General features: G+C 62.7%; 1 protein-coding gene across 1 annotated transcript; it reads left to right on the forward strand.

The window, feature by feature from the left end:
• The first annotated feature begins 1,449 nt into the window (after positions 1 to 1,449).
• On the forward strand, positions 1,450 to 18,976 carry CAMSAP3 (calmodulin regulated spectrin associated protein family member 3). The gene is given in 20 exon segments (XM_040990260.1): positions 1,450 to 1,597; positions 9,181 to 9,434; positions 10,326 to 10,410; positions 10,413 to 10,447; positions 10,558 to 10,653; positions 10,803 to 10,835; positions 11,616 to 11,663; positions 11,997 to 12,135; positions 12,637 to 12,776; positions 12,905 to 12,998; positions 13,141 to 13,195; positions 13,319 to 13,392; positions 13,615 to 13,684; positions 13,831 to 15,292; positions 16,874 to 17,013; positions 17,128 to 17,465; positions 17,641 to 17,740; positions 18,190 to 18,296; positions 18,408 to 18,526; positions 18,665 to 18,976. Coding segments are annotated over 20 exon segments (3,849 nt in total).
• Positions 18,977 to 19,061: the final 85 nt, after the last annotated feature.

Here is a 19,061-nt window from a genome sequence, read left to right on the forward strand (position 1 = left end):
AAGAAGGCTTCAATCACAGCCTCCTACACCCCAGGGACATGCCCTTGCACACACACCACATGGGCGCTGCTGTCCACCCACACGGTTACAGCACACACAACACACATTGCATGGGCCTGGCACAGTAGCCTAGTGGCTAGAATCCTTGCCTTGCAAGGATCCCATAGGGTCACCGGTTCTAATCCCGGCGGCTCCACTTCCCATCCAGCTCCCTGCCTGTGGCCTGGGAAAGCAGTGGAGGACGGCCCAAAGCCTTGGGACCCTGCACCTGCGTGGGAGACCCGGAAGAGGCTCCTGGCTCCTGGCTTCGGATCAGCTCAGCTCCAGCTCTTGCAGCCATCTGGGGAGTGAACTAGCACATGAAACATTTCTCTCTTTCCTCTCCATAAATCCGTTTTTAATAAAAATGAATAAATAATAAAAAAAAAAGATGCCACTGGCAACGCTTGCTTCCCGTGTCACAGGGCACGGGTTCAAGTCCTGACTCTCGCTACCACTCCAGCCATTCCAGCCTCCCGCTTATGCGCGCCATCGGGGCAGCGTCCAGGGCTCACGGACTGAGGCCCCTGCCCCCCACTTGGCAGAGCTGGAGTTCTGAGCGCCTGATTTTTTGCTTGGTGCAACCCTGAATGTTGGGAGTATCTGGGGCATGGGGCGGTGAGTGACCTGGCACGTGGAGTTCTCTCTGTGTGTTGCTGTGTTTCCACTACAGGAAAATAAATTCATCATCGAAACACCAGAACACACACGCACGCTTTGTCACATTCGAGTCCAGAGGAGACCAAAACTTTGTGGAGCGTGAAATTTCAAAAAAAAAAAAAAAAATCAATGGATACAGAGGTCCCCTTGATGGATGTTGGAATCTGGCGTCCAAAGGGGGGGACACCGCCCGAATCAGGGAGGCAGTCCACAGAGGTGCCAAAGCTGCAGACTCCCTGCGGCCACACCAACAGGTGCATCCACGCGCACATTTCCCCTCCACCTGCAGGTGCAGGGAGAGAGGGGCGCCCCAGGCGCGCACGCACGCACACACCACACACACACACACACATGCACACGCACGCGCGCGCTCCTGCGCATACCCCCACCCACTCGCCAGCCCCGCAAGCCCCTGGCCAGCCCTGTCCAAGGCAGTCCACGCGGTTGTTTTATTTATTTATTTTTTTTTGCACTGAGGTGGCTCGTCAGGCCAGGCCAGGCCAGGCCAAGCCAGGCCAGACCAGGCCAGGCCAGGCCAGGGCATCCAAGCCCCGGGGTCGGCATCCGCGCGCGCAGGAGGCGGGGCGCACCTGGGCTCCGCCTGCCCCAGGGGCGGAACCGACGCAGCGTCGCCCGCGTTAGCCGCACCTGGCTCAGCAACCCCGGCTAGCCAGCTCGGGGGAGCACCGGCTCCAGCCCAGCCCGGGTCACGGGGGAGCACCGGTACCCGCAGCCCCCTCCGGCGCCGCCATGGTGGAGGCTGCGCCCCCCGGGCCCGGGCCGCTCAGAAGGACCTTCCTGGTACCCGAGATCAAGTCGTTGGATCAGTACGATTTCTCGCGAGCCAAGGCGGCGGCGAGCCTGGCGTGGGTGCTGCGGGCCGCGTTCGGGGGTGCAGGTACCGGGGTTGTGTGTGTGTGTGTGTGTGTGTGGAGGGGGTGCCTGGGGTGGGAGGTGGCGCCGGGCGCGGGCGCGGCAGGTGCGGGGTGTGGGGAGGCGGGGCGCGCGGGGCCGTGGGAACAATAGGGCCGGCCTCCGGGGGTCGCCGGGCCTCGGGCCCCGCCGCAGCCGGGCCTCCGGGCTTCCTGCTGGGCCCAGGACGTGGACTTTGGTCGGGAACGGCGCTGGAGGGGGTGGGGCAGGCGGCCCGGCTGGGCCCCGGCAGCTGCGGGAATTGGGGTCTCTAGGTGAGGCGGGGCGGAGTCTACGGCCCGGAGAGGGGGACACCCCGTGCCCCCCGCATCCCCGGAGCTGGGCCTTAGCTCTCAGCTCACCTTCCATCCCCCCCTCCCAATTTTTTTTCTTTCTTTTTTTTTTTTTTTTTGCACACCCTGCGCCCCCCCAGCACCCCAGCCCGGCGCTGCAGCCGGAGGCCCCGACACGCACAGCAGCCCGCGTCGGCCCTGCGGCGCTGCGGGCGGGCGGCGCCCGGCTGCCCGGGAGCCCCCTCATCCTTCCCTCGGCCACCGCCAGTGCGGCCGGCAGCTGGGGTTTGATTACTCCCATCGGCCGAGGAGGAGGAGGCGGCGAGACGAGGCGTGCGCCTGGGCTGGGGGGGCTCCGGGGTGCGCCCCCATCCCCAGGGCTGCCGCGGCGTCGTGGGGTGCTGGGGGGTCCCCAGGATCGGAGGCCACGCGGGTTCTGGCTTCCTGCGCCCCGGAGCCCAGAGTCGGGAAGCTAGGGGTGGGCCTGGTCTTGTGGGGGACAGACAGGTTCATTAAAGTCTGGGCCTTCCGGGGAGCCCCGGGGACGCCCCGCTCTCCGCCTGGCCCTGCCCTCTTGGCACGGGCTGGGCATGGCCCATCCCCCTTCCGGGTGGCCTGCCTGGTCAACCTGTTCCGAACGTCCGGCTGCTGGTTCCGCCCTAGCCTAGCCTGTGCTCTCTCTTATCTCTCTCTCTCTCTCTCTCTCTCTCTCTCTCTCTCTCTCTCTCTCTCTCTCTGGTATGCCCCCCCCCCCCCGAGCCATGCACGCCCTACCGTGTGTGCTGAGGGCAATAGGGGGTGGGCTGGGGGGCCAGGGGCTGCCTCCCCCTGCCCCTCGCCGTTGCAGCTGGTGGTGGAGCGGTTGCGGCCTTGTGTTTGCTGCTCTCATTCTCTGAGCTTCCAGAATTGAGGTGCCAATTGACCAAGTGTCTGGGAGACTTGGTGGGTCACCCCGCTGGGTACCAAGGCCATGCAGCGGCCCTGGACCCCACCTACCCCCTCCGCCGCCAGCGCCGTCTTTTGCAAGGTTGTAAGGGGGGGGTAACAGGAGGCTTCACCGCACAGCTGGCAGGCTCAGGGCACCTGCTGGGTGAACCCTAGGGTGATTGAGATGGGGTGGGCATCCAGTTTCCATCCCATTCTACAGAAAGGAATGTGAAGCCTCCTCCAACGGCTGCTGGTCCCCATGGCCCCCATGGTGCCCATGCCAAGGGTCGAGTTCAGTGTGGTGTGCCTCTTGGTGCCCCCCCACCACCTTCCCTTGCAACCTGCCTGCCTTAAAGCAGGGCTGGGGAGGGACGAGCAGAGCCCCGCCACCCCATCACCACCACAGGTGCCAGGAGAGGGTAGGAGAATTTCCAGTGTGTGCATGTGTGCGCCGGGGGATGGGCACGAAACCGGATCATGCCAGCTTAGAGTGCTGGAGCTGCTGGAGTAGGAGGTGGCAGTCTGGCCTGGGCCAGGAGAGATGCCAGCTGGGTGGCTGGGCTGCGGCCGTGGGAGTGGGCAAGGGGGAAGGAGACCCCGGCGTGTGCAGGTCGGAGGGGTGGAGGGAAGGAGTGGCGTGTGCGTGTGTGCATGCGTGCGTGTGTGTGTGTGCGTGTGTGTCAGGGCTCTTACGAGCCTCCAAAGGGGACAAGATCTGACCTGCCCCCTCTGCCGCCCAGCAGGGGAGGCCCCCCCAGCCGGGCGCACGTGGGAAGGGGCCGTGGGCTCGCTGGGAGATAAGGTGGGGTTATCATCAAAGATAAAGGCTTGTTTGGGGGAAGTTGGACTTCTTGGCATGTGAGAGTTTGCTAGCCACGGGGGGTCTGGGAGTCCTGTTGTCCTGTTTTTATTTTATTTTATTTTTTTCTTCCCTCTGCAATGGGTTCAGGTGATGGCAGGGTGTGGTGAGTAAGCAGATGGTTAAGTGGGTAGGGCTGTGCCGCCTGCCAGAGTAGCCGCTCAGCCACGCACACGTGCCCCCCCGGAGATGTGCCTGGAAAAAAATGTGGCATGAGTAGCTGAGTTTGTTTTGGGGGCAAAGACAATTTGAAACGCATGCAGAGGCTGGATAAAGATGTGCGTGGAAAAAAAAAAAAAAACAGCAGAAATACTGCGGTATACCCCAAGCCAACTTCTCCTTTAAGATGGGCTTAATTGAGGATTCGTTTTATTGTGTTTTTATTGGAAAGTCAGACGTATAGAGAGAAAGGTCTTGCACCCACTGGTTCACTCCCCCAGACGGATGCGATGGCCAGGGACCAGGCTAGGCCAAAAGCCAGGAGCCTGCAGCATCTCCCAGGTCTCCCATCAGTGCAGGCGTCCGGTTGGGCCGTGCTCTGCTGCTTTCCCCCCGATGTGTTTCCCCAGCAAGGAGAGGGTGGAAAGCACGGCAGCTGGGACTTGACACAGGTGCTCTGATGTGGGGTTGCAGGTAGGGGCTTCATCCGCTGTGCCACAACACCAGCCGCTAAAACCTTGTCTCTCCACTCCGTATTTCCCATGACCTTTGGATGTTTCCTTGCTTCGGAAAGCTTGATTCCAAACAGAGTATTTCAAAGATCTTTCATTCGACACACCTTGGAATGATGGCCTGGATGCATATTGGTTTGGATAAGCTGTGTTGCTCAATTCATGTATGCTTGTTACTATCCAAAAAGAGATTTAAAATATATATATATATATATATTTGCTTATTTGACTTGAAAGTCAAAATTTACAGAGAAAAGAGAGAGACGGAGAGAAATGCTTCCATCTGCAGGTTTACTCCTCCAATGGCTGCAATGGCCAGAGTTGGGACAGTCTGAAGCCAGGAGCCAGGAGCCTCTTCCAGGTCTCCCATGCAGGTACAGGGGCCCAATGCTGTGGGTCACCCTCCGCTACTTTCCCAGGCCACAAGGAACTAGATCAGAAGTTTGCTGGTTCTGATCCCGGCAGCCCCGCTTCCCATCCAGCTCCCTTCCTGTTGCCTGGGAAAGCAGTGAAGGACGGCCCAAAGCCTTGGGACCCTGCACCCGTGTGGGAAACCCGGGAGAGGCTCCTGGCTCCTGGCTTCGGATTGGCTCAGTTCCTGCCTTTAAGGCCACGTGGGGAGTGAATTATCAGACGGAAGATCTTCCTCTCTGTCTCTCCTCCTCTCTATATGTCTGATTTTCCAATAAAAATATTTTTAAAATATTTTGGTAGGCAGAGTGATAGCTCTTTTTTTTGTTTTGTTTTTTTTTAAGATGTATTGATTTTAAAAGAGTGGAGTTGAGAAGTCTTCCACCTGCTGTTGGCCACAACAGCCTGGAGCCAGGAGCCAGGAGCTCCATCCGGCTCTCCCGCAGCAGTGGTAGGGCCCTCAGTACTTGGTCCATCCCCCTGCCACCTTCCCAGGTGGTATCAGTAAGGAGCAGACTTGCCGGGATTCGAACTGGCGCCCCGATACGGGTCGCAGCATCCTGGGCCTCCGCCAGTCTCCCTTGCCACATGGAAAATGGTCCCATGTACACCGCGCTGTAGATGCCCCTGGCTCCCCAAGCAACCTCCCAGCCCCCCGGGGCAGCGACAGGACACATTTTGGGCCCTGATTCCCAGGCAGGTTGCTGGCTGCATGACCCACAGCGCCACAGGAAACATCTGGAACGGACTCGTTGGAATTGGCAGATGCGAGCAGGGAGGGAGGACCAGTCGGGGAGCTGGGGCTGGGAAGATGGAGGACAGGTGGAAATAGCCCAGCGCCAGCTGTCGGGGCTTGGGGTGAGGAGGTTCAGGTGCGGTTCAGGGAGTGGGGACAGGTTAACACACAGGTGCCTGGGGGAGTAAGGTTCCGGGCCGGGGAAGGTGCTGGGTGGATGGAGATGGGGCCACCGCCGGGTTCGGGGAGGAGGAGGCTGAGCGAGGGGTGGGAGTGGGGTGCAAAGGGTGGGATAAAAGACGAGCTGCAATCTGCTTTACTTGTTTAAGAAAAAAAGATTTGCGTGCATTCTAAAGGCAAAATTCAGCAGAGAAAGCGAGACAGAGTGAGCATGCGTTGGCTGGTTCGCTTCGCCGATGGACCAGGGCAAGCAGGAGGGCAGGGATTTAACCCCCGGCCCCCTCCCGTGCGCGCCAGGGACCCCAACACTTGGACGGCACCTAAAAAAAAAAATCTCGGGGTTGGAGGGGCAAACACAGGAGCCGGGACAGTGGTATATAGCGGGTGAAGATTCCGCCTGCAGTGCTGCCGTTTCCCTATGGGCACCATTTCAAGTCCACCCCCCCTCTCCGTCCCATTTCTTTTGCGGCCCCCCCGGGGAAGCGGCAGGGGATGGCTCCATTGCTTGGGTCTGTGCCATCCACCTAAGCGACCCCACACGGGGTTCCTGGCTCGCTGTGGGTACTTATGGCGGGAGGGGCTGCAGGCGGCAGCTTACCGTGCTGTGCCACAACCCTCGTCCCCACGGAGGAGGGCTGCCCGCCTGGGCGAGGCACCGAGCAGGATGATCCAGTGTGAGTTTTTAGTGTCTGCTTTGGTAGGTTCCCTTCAGAAAGCTCCTGGGAAACTGGAATTACAAAATGAGTTTTATTTGGGGTACCTCCCCCGAATTTGGAAATGCACATAGCTTTTTTTTTTTTCATAAAATACATTTTTTGTTGTTGTTGTTAAAAAAAATTTTTTTTTTTTAAACCTGGAAGGCAGAGTCAGAGAGAGCTACTACTTTCTGATGGATGCTCTGAGATGGTTGCAGGGGCCAGGAGACTCCCCTGGGTCTCCCATGTAGCTGCTGCTTCTCCCAGGCCACAGGCAGGGAGCTGGGTGGGAAGTGGAGCTGCCGGGACACGAACCGGCGCCCCTAGGGCATGCTGGCATCTCAAGTGCCACAGCATCGGTCCCGGCTTTTGTTTCTTTAAGACTGACTTTTCTTGCAGAGTCAGATTTACAGAGAGAAAAGACCAAAAAAAAAAAAAAATCTTCCATCCCATGGTTCACTCCCCATGTGGTCACAATGGTCGGAGCTGAGCCAATCCGAAGCCAGGAGCCTCTTCCGGGTCTCCCACGCGGGTGCAGGGTCCCCAAGGCTTTGGACCGTCCTCCGCTGCTTTCCCAGGCCCCAAGCAGGGAGCTGGATGGGAAAGTGGAGCCACCGGGATGCAAACCAGTGCCCATATGGGATGCTGGCATGTACAAGGTGAAGATTGTATCCACCAGGCAACCGCACCGGGTCCCCAGATTTTAATTTTAAATCATGATTTATTTGAAGAGGACACACACACACACGTTGGTTCACTCCCCAAGTAGCTGCAATGCTGAGGTGGGTCCAGGTGGAAGCGACAAGCCTGGAACTCCATCCGGGTCTCCCTGCTGCCTGCCGGGGTGCGCACGCACAGGGTGAGACCCCAGTGCTGGTGCCCCCGGATGGGATGCGGGTTAAACCCCAAACGCCTGCAGCTTCTCGTCGTCCCAGGGTTCCCTCGGCCCCTCAGCCCCGGGGCAACCACCCACTGCGGCCCCGGGCTGCCCCATCCCCCCACGTGCACAACCTGGAAGTCTTGCTGCGTGGAGGGTCTGTGTGTGCCCCGGGCGGGTTCCCTGGCTCGTGTGTGTGTCTGTGTGTGTTACCCTGTGTTACCCCATGTGTGTGTCTTTCCCCGTGTGTGTGTGACCCCGTGTGTGTGTCTTTCCCCGTGTATGTGTTACCCTGTGTGTCTTACCCCGTGTGTGACCCCGTGTGTGTGTCTTACCCCGTGTGTGTGTGACCCCGTGTGTGTGTGACCCCGTGTGTGTCTTACCCCGTGTGTATGTGACCGTGTGTGTGTTACCCTGTGTGTCTGTGTGTGTGTTACCCCGTGTGTGTGACCCCGTGTGTCTTACCCTGTGTGTGTGACCGTGTGTGTGTGTTACCCCGTGTGTGTGTTACCCCATGTATGCGTGTCTTACCCCGTGCGTGTGTGTGTTACCCCGTGTGTGTGTTACCCCGTGTGTGTGTGTCTTACCCCGTGCATGTGTGTCTTACCCCGTGTGTGTGTCTTACCCCGTGTGTGTGTTAACCCCGTGTGTGTGTGTCTTACCCCGTGTGTGTGTCTGTGTGTCTTACCCCATGTGTGTGTGACCCCGTGTGTGTTACCCCGTGTGTGTTACCCCGTGTGTGTGTCTTACCCCATGTGTGTGTGTGTCTTACCCCGTGTGTGTGTTACCCCATGTGTGTGTGTGTTACCCCGTGCGTGTGTGTCTTACCCTGTGTGTGTCTTACCCCGTGTGTGTGTGTGTGTGTTACCCCGTGTGTGTGTCTTACCCCGTGTGTGTATTACCCCGTGTGTGTCTTACCGTGTGTGTGTGTCTTACCCCGTGCGTGTCTTACCTCGTGTGTGTCTGTGTGTGTTACCCCGTGTGTGTCTTACCCCGTGTGTTAACCCATGTGTGTGTGTCTTACCCTGTGTGTCTTACCCCGTGTGTGTGTCTTACCCCGTGTGTGTGTGACCCTGTGTGTGTGACCTCGTGTGTGTGTGACCCCGTGTGTGTTACCCTGTGTGTGTGTCTTACCCCGTGTGTCCCACCCCGTGTGTGTCTTACCCCGTGTGTGTCTTACCCTGTGTGTGTCTTACCCCGTGTGTGTGTCTTACCCCGTGTGTGTCTTACCCTGTGTGTGTGACCCCATGTGTGTGTTACCCCGTGTGTGTGTGACCCCGTGTGTGTGTGTGACCCCGTGTGTGTGTCTTACCCCGTGTGTGTGTGTCTTACCCTGTGTGTGTCTTACCCCGTGTGTGTGTTGGGTGCCCCCTGACTGCTGCTTGGAGCAGGTGGCAGCCTGTACAGGGAGAGGGGGCTGTGGCTGCCCCCCCCCAGCGTTCTCATCTCCCCCTTACCTACTCCTGTGTGCTCCCGTGCCCCCACCGTGCCGTGCGCTCCCGCGCCTGCCAGCGGGTGATGGCGCAGCGTGCCCACAGAGGCTCGTCCTGCCAGACCTGACGCCCCTAACCCCCTTCCCGGGGCGGGGGGCAGCGGCTCCGACCCTGTCGCTCGTTCCCCTCACCCCTGTGGGGTGCAGGACGCAGCCCTGACCCTGTCCCCCTTTCCCTCACCCCTGTGGGGTGCACGCGGCAGCCCTGACCCCTGTCCCCCTTTCCCTCACCCCTGTGGGGTGCACGCGGCAGCCCTGACCCTGTCCCCGTTCCCTCACCCCTGCAGAGCACGTGCCAGCCCTGACCCTGTCCCCGTTCCCTCACCCCTGTGGGGTGCACACGGCAGCCCTGACCCTGTCCCCGTTCCCTCACCCCTGTGGGGTGCACGCTGCAGCCCTGACCCTGTCCCCGTTCCCTCACCCTGCAGAGCACGTGCCCCCGGAGCTGTGGGAACCCTTCTACACCGACCAGTACGCACAGGAGCACGTCAAGCCCCCGGTGACGCGGCTGCTGCTCTCGGCCGAGCTCTACTGCCGGGCCTGGCGCCAGGCGCTGCCGCAGCTCGAGACGCCCCCCAGCCCCTCGGCGCTGCTGGCCCTGCTGGCACGGAGGGGCACGGTGCCCGCGCTGCCCGAGCGCCCGGTGCGGGAGGCCGACCTGCGGCACCAGCCCATCCTCATGGTAGCTGCACCTCTGCCCTGGGGTCCCTGCCCCGCCCAGCTCAAGCCCCGCCCAAGCCCCTCCCACCGGGACTGGCCCCGCCCCAAGCCCCTCCCACCAGGCTCAGCCCCGCCCAAACCCCCTCCCACCGGGACTGGCCCCGCCCCAAGCTCCTCCCATCAGGACTGGCCTACCCCAGCCCTCCAGGGACTGCCTCCTCAAACCCCTCCCACCGGGACTGGCCCCACCCCAAGCTCCTCCCACTCGGCTCAGCCCCACCCAAACCCCTCCCACTGAGACTGGCCCTGCCCCAAGCTCCTCCCACCATGCTCTGCCCCGCCCACAGGCCCCTCCCACCAGGCTCAGCCCCGCCCAAAGCCCTCCCACTGGGACTGGCCCCGCCCCGAGCTCCTCCCATTGGGACTGGCCCCCACCCCAAGCTCCTCCCACTCGGCTCAGTCGCACCCAAACCCCTCCCACCAGGCTCAGCCCCACCCCACCCAGATCCTGCCCCCCACAAGCTCCTCCCACCAGCTCAAGCCCTCCCACAAAGTCCCTCCCACCAGGACTGGCCCCTCCCACACAACTGGCTCCTCCCAAGGCTAGGTTCCTCCCTCAAGCTCCTCCCACCATGCCTGGCCCCTCCCCTCCAGCTCCTCCCACCAGCACTGGCTCCTCCCACCAGTCATGGCTCCACCCACCGTGCCTGGCCCCTCCCCTCCAGCTCCACTCATAGGGCAGCCTGTTGCAGATCCCTGGCCTGGTGCTTGCTCTCAGCCTCGTCCCCTGCAGCCCCTGCAGCCCCTGCACTCCCCACTTTGGGGTTGGGGGACCCGGGGGGCCGGGGTCTCAGGCAGTGGGCGTGTCCCTCAGGGAGCCGGGGGTCTCATGCAGTGGGCGTGTCCCCCACAGGGAGCCCACCTGGCTGTCATTGACGCCCTCATGGTGGCCTTCGCCTTTGAGTGGACCAAGCCGCTGCCCGGGCCCTTGGCCATGACCAGCTTGAGCACAAGCTGCTTTTCTGGGTGGACTCGGTAGGTGGGTGCCTGGGACAGGGTGGGGGGGACCGGTATGGACAGTCCAGCTGTCCTGAGCGAGTGCTGACCCCTCCACTCTCCCTGCCCACCACCTCCGCTCCCCCCAGACTGTGCGCCGGCTGCAGGAGAAGACCGAGCAGGAAGCAGCTCAGCGTGCAACCCCAGCGACCCCCACGGACGGGGCAGCCCCGGCGCAACCATCGGTGAGGCCTGGGCAGGGCAGCTGGACGTGGGAGGGCTGGGTGGCCAGGCTGGCTGGACCTCACCTCCATTCCTGACGTGGAGGGGCGGGCTGGTGGTGACTCTGCTCCCCCTCTTTCTCTCTCTCTCTCTCTTTTCTTTCTGGCCTCAGTGCCCCACACGCTGGTATTGGAAGCTGGTTCCTGTAAGTGGGGCTCCCTGTCTGCCCCGCCTGCCTGTCCTACCGTGGCTGACTGCCCTCGCCTGTCTGTGACCCACCTGCCTGTCTGCACCCCCCCTTGCCTGCCTCCCCTTTTCCACCCCCAGGGCTGTGAGCAAAGGAGGTGGGACCCTTCCCCAGACACTGCCCCAATCCTGGAGATCTTCACCCCCCCAACCCAGTGAGTCCCAGAAGGGACAATCCGAGAGGCTGTCCCCTTGAGCCAAAGTCGGGGAGACCTCTGTTGCCCACCCTCAATCCAGGAGACACCAAACTCCTGCCCCAGTAGGATACTTCCTTAAGAAAAAAATTGAGTCTCATCTCACCAGACTGTGGGATTTCCACACGAGTCTAGAAATTTCTGTGTTGGTTTGCAGAGAAACAAAAGTGGGTAGGGTTTAGGGCTGGAAGAGACCCCCACCTTTGCTCACTTCTCCCCCCACCCTGGGGCCTGGCTAGGGGTTGGGGAGGACAACCCCTTCTTGTGCCTACCCACTTCCTGCCATCCAGCTGGGGGCCTGGGTCTTTTGGGGGTGGCGAATGTCTTTTGCATGGGAGGCTGTTTCTGTGGGGCCCCTGTTGGCCAGGAGGAGGAGCTGGGGTTCCCACCCGCCAAGGCTGGCCAGAGCATGATTAAGGAGCTAGCTAGCTACACGGCCAAGGCTCAGGACTCCCCCCACCCCCCACGTCCCCCCGAGCTGGGCATGGGCACCCAGCGGGCCAGCGCTCCTCCTGTCCCGCTGACGGCTGCTCCTCTTCCCCCAGCACGCAATTGCCTTCTGTTTGAAGGAGTCGGGGAACAGACCCCCCATGGTAAAGTACCCCCCCCACGCCCAGCCAGCCCCGGGGGCCCCCAGGAAGCCCCTTGTCCCCCCCACCCCCCAGTCCTCGCTGCTGGCCTGGCTGCTCACAGACACTGCCTCTCGCTGCTGTCCCCTCTCCTGCTCCAGGCTGGCCTCTTCCCCAACTCTGGCTCTGGGATTCCGTCCCATCCCTCCATCTTCGGCTGCCCTGCCTCCTTCTCCTCCTCATGACGGAAACCCCAGGCCTCTCCCCATCCTCCTCCTTGCCCCAGCCTGCACGATATCCGACCTGCTCAGCCCGTCTGACCCGCTTACTAACTGGACCCATCTCCTGCCCCTGCAGATCCGCTACCGCAAGGACCGCGCCATGGCCCGCCGTGCCCCCTGCTTCCCCACCGTCACCAGCCTTCAGGACCTGGCCAGCGGTGCCGCGCTGGCCGCCACCATCCACTGTTACTGTCCCCAGCTGCTGCGGCTTGAGGGTGAGTGACTGAGGGAGAGAACCCTGGAGTGTAGCCTCCGGGTTAGGCACAGTTTCCCGCATGATAAACTTGTGCGTGACCTTGCGTAAGCATCTAACTCCCTGCCCCCACCACGGTCAACCACGTGCTTTCTGGAACTTACTCTCCCAGCGGCTAGAATATCACAGTGTGTCAGATTTATTTCTGCCGGCTCGACATGCTAGCTGGGAGAGAAAAGACCAAGATGGATGAGTTAAGCAAGTTTTTTTGTGTGTGTGTGTTGGGGGGGAGCACTTAAGCATCCCCGAGGGAGATTTGTGTTGTGTGTGTGGGGGGGGGTCAGGACAAGCTTTTGGGGGGCAGGCTGAAGGAGCTATTTTATCACGGGCCATACCGCCTCTCCTGGCCCCGTTAGAGCATGCTCCATAGGTAGCTGCCAGGAGCCAGGAGCCAGGGGTCCCTGTTGTCCCCTGTGCCTAGCGCCAGGGACCCAGGCCTCCTTTGCCCCGCTCCCCCTCCCAGAGGTGTGCCTCAAGGACCCCATGTCAGTGGCCGACAGCCTGTACAACCTACAACTGGTGCAAGATTTCTGTGCCTCCCGCCTCCCTCGCGGCTGCCCTCTGGCCCTGGAGGACTTGCTGTACGTCCCTCCGCCTCTCAAGGTAAAAAAAAAAAAAAAGGCTCATTTGGGGTGTCCCAGGGGGTGAGATGGGTTGGTGGGTTGGTGGGTGAGTGGGGGGCGGGAGGCCGTCCAGCCACCTGACTCCACTCCGCCCTCACCTCCGCCCAGGTCAACCTGGTGGTGCTGTTGGCCGAGATGTTTATGTGTTTTGAGGTGCTCAAGCCTGACTTTGTGCAGGCTAAGGACTTGCCTGATGGCCACGGTGAGCCCCCCCACCTCCCCGAGGAGGGAGGATAGTCGGGGAGGGGAGGGGAGGGGAGGGGAGGGGAGGGGAGGATGGCAGTCCGGGTGGAACTGCCTGACCCCTGAACCTCCCCTCTCCCCCACACCTCTTGGTGCCGTAGCCGCCTCACCCCGGGGTACTGAGGCCTCCCCACCTCAGAACAGCAGCGGTGGCAGGTACGGGTATCCCCTGCAAGGTGGGCGCTTGGGCTGGGAGAGGTGGAGGGGGGAGGGGGTGGTCCCTCTGCCCCCCCCCCCCACACCCTCCCCTGCCAGAGGCTGAAGTAGGTTTCCGGGCAGTTCTCCCGTCTTCAACTTCCGCCACCCGCTCCTGTCGCCTGGAGGTCCCCAGTCTACACTCCGAGGGTCCACAGGTGAGGCTGGGGAGTGGGGGTTGGGAGAGGGGCTGCACCTGTCTGTCCCTCGTGACATCCCCCCCACCCCCTTGGGCATCTGTCTGTCCCTTGGGCAACCCAGCACCAGGGCTAGCTGCACGGGCCACATCATCAAGTGTTAATGACGCAGGGGGTGACCTGGGGGAGGTTACCATTGATCCCAGCAGGTGACCACTCTGGCGCCTTTGCTTGATTCCCCAGGCTCCCTGAAGTCATCCCCATCTATGTCGCACATGGAGGCCCTGGGCAAGGCCTGGAACCGACAGCTCAGGTGAGTACACGCCACCTCCCACCCTCCTCACCTAGGGAAGGGAGGGGTGCCGTGCTGCTGCTGGCTGGGGCTGTTGGTGGTGGTGGTGGTGGTGGGAGGTGGCCAAAGCCATCCCCGGGGGCTGACCTGACCCTCCGGCTGCCCAGCCGTCCCCTCTCCCAGGCCGTGTCATTCAGCACCCCCTTTGGCCTGGACAGCGATGTCGACGTGGTTATGGGAGACCCCGTTCTCCTGCGTTCCGTCAGCTCTGACAGCCTGGGGCCCCCGCGTGCTGTACCGGCCAGGACCCCCGCCCAGTCCAGCACCCCGGAGCCTGGCGACCTGCCCACCATCGAGGAGGCCCTGCAGATCATCCACAGTGCCGAGCCGCGGCTGCTTCCAGATGGGGCCGCCGACGGCAGCTTCTACCTTCACTCCCCGGAGGGGCCCACCAAGGCCCCACTGTCTTCCTCCTACCCGTCCGATGGATTCACCAAGCCCCCCATCTATGTGCCCCACCCCGAGACACCCTCCAAGCCTTCACCCTGCCCGGCTGCTGTGGAGGTGTCCAAACCGTCCGTCCCATCTGAGGGGTCCCCAAAGGCGGCAGCTTCGTCCCCGGCCGCCACCAACTCCGAGGTGAAGATGACCAGCTTCGCGGAACGTAAGAAGCAGCTGGTGAAGGCAGAAACCGAGGCCGGATCGGGGTCCCCTCCGCCCCCTACGGCGGCCCCGGAGACCCTGAGCTCTGAGATGAGCGAGCTGGGAGCCAGGCTCGAGGAGAAGCGGAGAGCCATCGAGGCTCAGAAGCGGCGCATCGAGGCCATCTTTGCCAAGCACCGCCAGCGGCTTGGCAAGAGCGCATTCTTGCAGGTGCAGCCTCGTGAGGCTGCCGGGGAGGCAGAGGCAGAGGCGGAACCAGAGCCGGGCACAGCCCCCGGCGGGGAGCGGCCGGCGGGCGAGGGCCAGGGGGAGCCATCCTCGCGACCCAAATCGGTGACCTTTTCGCCCGAGCTGGGCCCGGTGCCCCCTGAGGGGCTGGGGGACTACAACCGTGCGGTCAGCAAGCTGAGCGCCGCTCTGAGCTCCCTGCAACGGGACATGCAGCGGCTCACGGACCAGCAGCAGCGGCTTCTGGCGCCACCCGAGCCCCCAGGACCTGCCCCACCCCCTGCTGCCTGGGTCATCCCTGGCCCCACCACCGGGCCTAAAGCTGCATCCCCTAGTCCTGCCCGTCGGGCCCCGACCGCTGCCCGGCGCAGCCCTGGCCCCGGCCCCAGCCCAGCACCCCGGAGTCCAAAGCACACACGGCCGGCGGAGCTGCGGCTGACACCCCTGACCAGGGTGCTCACGCCACCCCACGACGTTGACAGCCTGCCCCACCTGCGCAAGTTCTCGCCCAGTCAGGTGCCCGTGCAGACACGCTCCTCCATCCTCCTGGCCGAGGGGTCGCCCCCTGAGGAGCCCGCCACGGTCCGGCCGGGCCTCATTGAAATCCCCCTGGGCAGCCTGGGCGAGCCTGCAGCTGAGGAAGGGGGCGACGGGAGTCCCCCGGACGCGGAAGACTCCTTAGAAGAGGAGGCGTCGTCGGAGGGAGAGCCCCGGGTGGGGCTGGGCTTCTTCTACAAGGTGAGGGGAGAGGACCTCAGGTAAAAGGGGTTGCAGGCATCCGGGGAGCTGGCAAGTCTGGGTGGGTGGCTGGATGCAGGAGGTAGCTAGGTGGGTAGAACAGGGGGGTGAGTGAATAGATGGATGGATGGATGGGTAGATGGATGGATGGATGGATGGGTAGGTGGGTGGGTGGATAGATGGATGGGTAGGTGGGTGGATGGGTGAGGGGGTGGATGGATGGATGGGTGGGTGGATGGATGGGTAGGTGGATGGATGGATGGGTGAGGGGGTGGGTGAATGGGTGGATAGATGGATGGGTGGGTGGATGGATGGAAGGATGGGTGAGGAGGTGGGTGAATGGATGGGTGGGTGGGTGGGTGGATGGATGGATGGGTAGGTGGGTGGATGGGTGAGGGGGTGGATGGGTGAGGGGGTGGATGGATGGTTGGATGGGTGGGTGGATGGATGGGTAGGTGGATGGATGGATGGGTGAGGGGGTGGGTGAATGGGTGGATAGATGGATGGGTGGGTGGATGGATGGAAGGATGGGTGAGGAGGTGGGTGAATGGATGGGTGGGTGGGTGGATGGGTGGATGGGTAGGTGGGTGGGTGGATGGTGGATGGGTGAGGGGGTGGATGGGTGAGGGGGTGGATGGATGGTTGGATGGGTGGGTGGATGGATGGGTAGGTGGATGGATGGATGGGTGAGGGGGTGGGTGAATGGGTGGATAGATGGATGGGTGGGTGGATGGATGGAAGGATGGGTGAGGAGGTGGGTGAATGGATGGGTGGGTGGGTGGATGGATGGATGGGTAGGTGGGTGGGTGGATGGATGGATGGGTAGGTGGGTGGATGGGTGAGGGGGTGGATGGATGGTTGGATGGGTGGGTGGATGGATGGGTAGGTGGATGGAAGGATGGGTGAGGGGGTGGGTGAATGGGTGGATAGATGGATGGGTGGGTGGATGGATGGAAGGATGGGTGAGGAGGTGGGTGAATGGATGGGTGGATGGATGGATGGGTAGGTGGGTGGGTGGATGGATGGATGGGTGAGGAGGTGGGTGGGTGGATGGATGGGTGAGGGGGTGGGTGGGTAAATGGGTGGCTGGATGGATGGGTGGATAGATGGGTGGATGGATGGATGGGTGAGGGGGTGGATGAGTGGATAGGTGGGTGGGTGGGTGAGTGGATGGGTGAGGGGGTGGGTGGGTGGATGGATAGGTGAGGGAGGGGTAGACAGGTGGTCCCATGGACTGGTGGCGGGGCGTGGTACACACGTCATCCTCTCTCTTCACCACCACGCCGCCCCAGCGTGTCCCTCCCAGCTTCCCCTCCTGAGCTGTGTGTGACCCCCCTCTCCCCACCGGGACCCCCTGCAGTCACCTCCTGGCCACTAACCAGCCGTCTGCTCTCTGACCCTCATGCCACACTGCCCTCCCTCCCCAGCCCACTTACAGCCACCCTGCCCGCTCGGGGCTGTGCAGGGAACAGGTGCCTCATGATGACCGGATGGATGGATGGATGGGGCCTGGGGTGGTGGTGGGTGGGGGGACAGGGAGGCCAGCTGGACTCTGGTGTGTGCCCCCCCCCCCCCGACCAGGATGAAGACAAGCCTGAGGATGAGATGGCCCAGAAGCGAGCTAGCCTGCTGGAGCGCCAACAGCGGCGGGCGGAGGAGGCCAAACGGCGCAAACAGTGGCAAGAGGCTGAGAAGGAACAGCGGAGGGAGGAGGCCGCCAGGTGAGTGAGGCTGGAGCAGCCTGTGGCCCTGGGGAGGGGGGGGGTCCCGTGACCCCCGTGACCCCATCACCCCTAGCCTTCCTCTGATCGCTCTCCCCTTCCCTCCCCCTGCAGGCTGGCCCAGGAGGAAGCAGCCAACCCAGCCCCTGCAGCTCCCACAGCTGCTGCTGCTGTTGCTGCTCCTGCAGCGGCCCCGGGCCCCGCAGTGGCTGCTGCAGGGACCCGGGCCCCGGCCGAGGAGGAGGTGGGCCCCCGGCGTGGGGACTTCACGCGTCTCGAGTACGAGCGCCGGGCCCAGCTGAAGCTGATGGATGATCTTGACAAGGTGCTGCGTCCCCGGGCCGCCGCGGGGAGCGGGGGACCAGGCCGGGGAGGGCGCAGGGCGCCCCGGCCACGCTCTGGTTGCTGTGACGACTCGGCTCTGGCCAGAAGCCCAGCCCGCGGCCTGCTGGGTGAGGACTGATGGGGCACAGGGGGAGGGGGGGCCAGAAGGATGTGTGTGTGTGTGTGTGTGTGTGTGTGTCTGTGTGTCTGTGTGTGTACGCGTGTATGCTCTGCTGGGACCCCTCTGGCCACTGGCAGCCACGTGGGGTGTCCAGGGGTGCTGACCTGGTTCTGTGTGAGCAGGCTCGCGGCTCAGCAAGGTCTACTCGCAGTCCACGCTGTCCCTGTCCACCGTGGCCAACGAGGCCTCCAATAACCTTGGTGTGAAGAGGCCCACGTCCCGGTGAGCTGTGCCTGGGCACATGTGGGGGTTGGGGTTAGCCCAGGGGGTGAGGACACGGCTCTCCTTGGGTCACCCCTGCCTGACAGTGTCTCGGCTCGGTGCCCAGCTCCCGCGTGGAAAGGCAGCCCGTGATGGCTCGAGTAGCTGGGAGCCAAGTTGGGCAGAGACCTTGGGTCAATTTCCCAGAGCCCCAGGCTCCGTTACGGGAAAAGAAACAGCAAAAAGGGGGGGTGGGAAAGCCATCCCAAAAAAGTGGCAAAAAAGTGAAATCCACCTGGTGGTTTTAAACCACAGCATCTGTGCATTTCCCAGAAGCATCGCACGGGACCTCAGGGCATTGGCACGCCTGGGGCATTAGGGTTGGGGGGACCTAGGTCCCTCGCCCTGCCGGAAGCTTTCCCAGCCCACCAACCTCTCCCCTCCCCATATTCCCTCACCTCCCCAAGCAGGGCCCCGTCGCCGTCTGGCCTCATGTCCCCCAGCCGTCTGCCGGGCAGCCGGGACTGGGAAAATGGCAGCAACGCATCCTCGCCGGCGTCCGTGCCGGAGTACACAGGTAGGGGGTCTGGCTGGGGGTGCTGCGCCGCCCTCCCCCGGGGTGGGGTCCCCTACCACCAACCACCTGGCATCAACCCCCTCGACCTCACCGACTGCCCTGCCTTGCCAGGTCCCCGGCTTTACAAGGAGCCCAGCGCCAAGTCCAACAAGTTTATCATCCACAACGCCCTGTCGCACTGCTGCCTGGCGGGCAAAGTGAACGAGCCGCAGAAGAACCGCATTTTGGAAGTGAGTGCGCGCATGCGTGGGGCTGCAGGTGGCATGGAGGGGATTGGTGGGCCGCCTCCCCCCGCCGCCACCACCACCACCACCACCACCACCACCGACTGTCCCCCCCCGACCTCCTCTCTGCCTGCTCCTGTCCAGGAAATCGAGAAGAGCAAAGCCAACCACTTCCTCATCCTCTTCCGCGACTCGAGCTGCCAGTTCCGGGCGCTCTACACGCTGTCCGGGGAGACGGAGGAGCTGTCGCGTCTGGCGGGCTACGGCCCGCGTACCGTCACCCCCGCCATGGTGGAGGGCATCTACAAATACAACTCGGATCGCAAACGCTTCACCCAGATCCCCGCCAAGACCATGTCCATGAGCGTGGACGCCTTTACCATCCAGGGACACCTCTGGCAGACCAAGAAGCCCACCACCCCGAAGAAGGGCAGTGGCGGTGGCACGCCCAAGTAATTGCGGCCTCCTGGCACACTGGCACACTCCGGGTCGTGTCTTCTGTCCCCCAACCTTGTCTGACAGGGGCAGGGGGGTGGTGAGG

This window comes from Ochotona curzoniae, unplaced genomic scaffold, assembly GCF_017591425.1.
Source record: "Ochotona curzoniae isolate NIBS_2020 unplaced genomic scaffold, NIBS_Ocur_1.0 contig_605, whole genome shotgun sequence".
NCBI classification, from domain to species: domain Eukaryota; kingdom Metazoa; phylum Chordata; class Mammalia; order Lagomorpha; family Ochotonidae; genus Ochotona; species Ochotona curzoniae.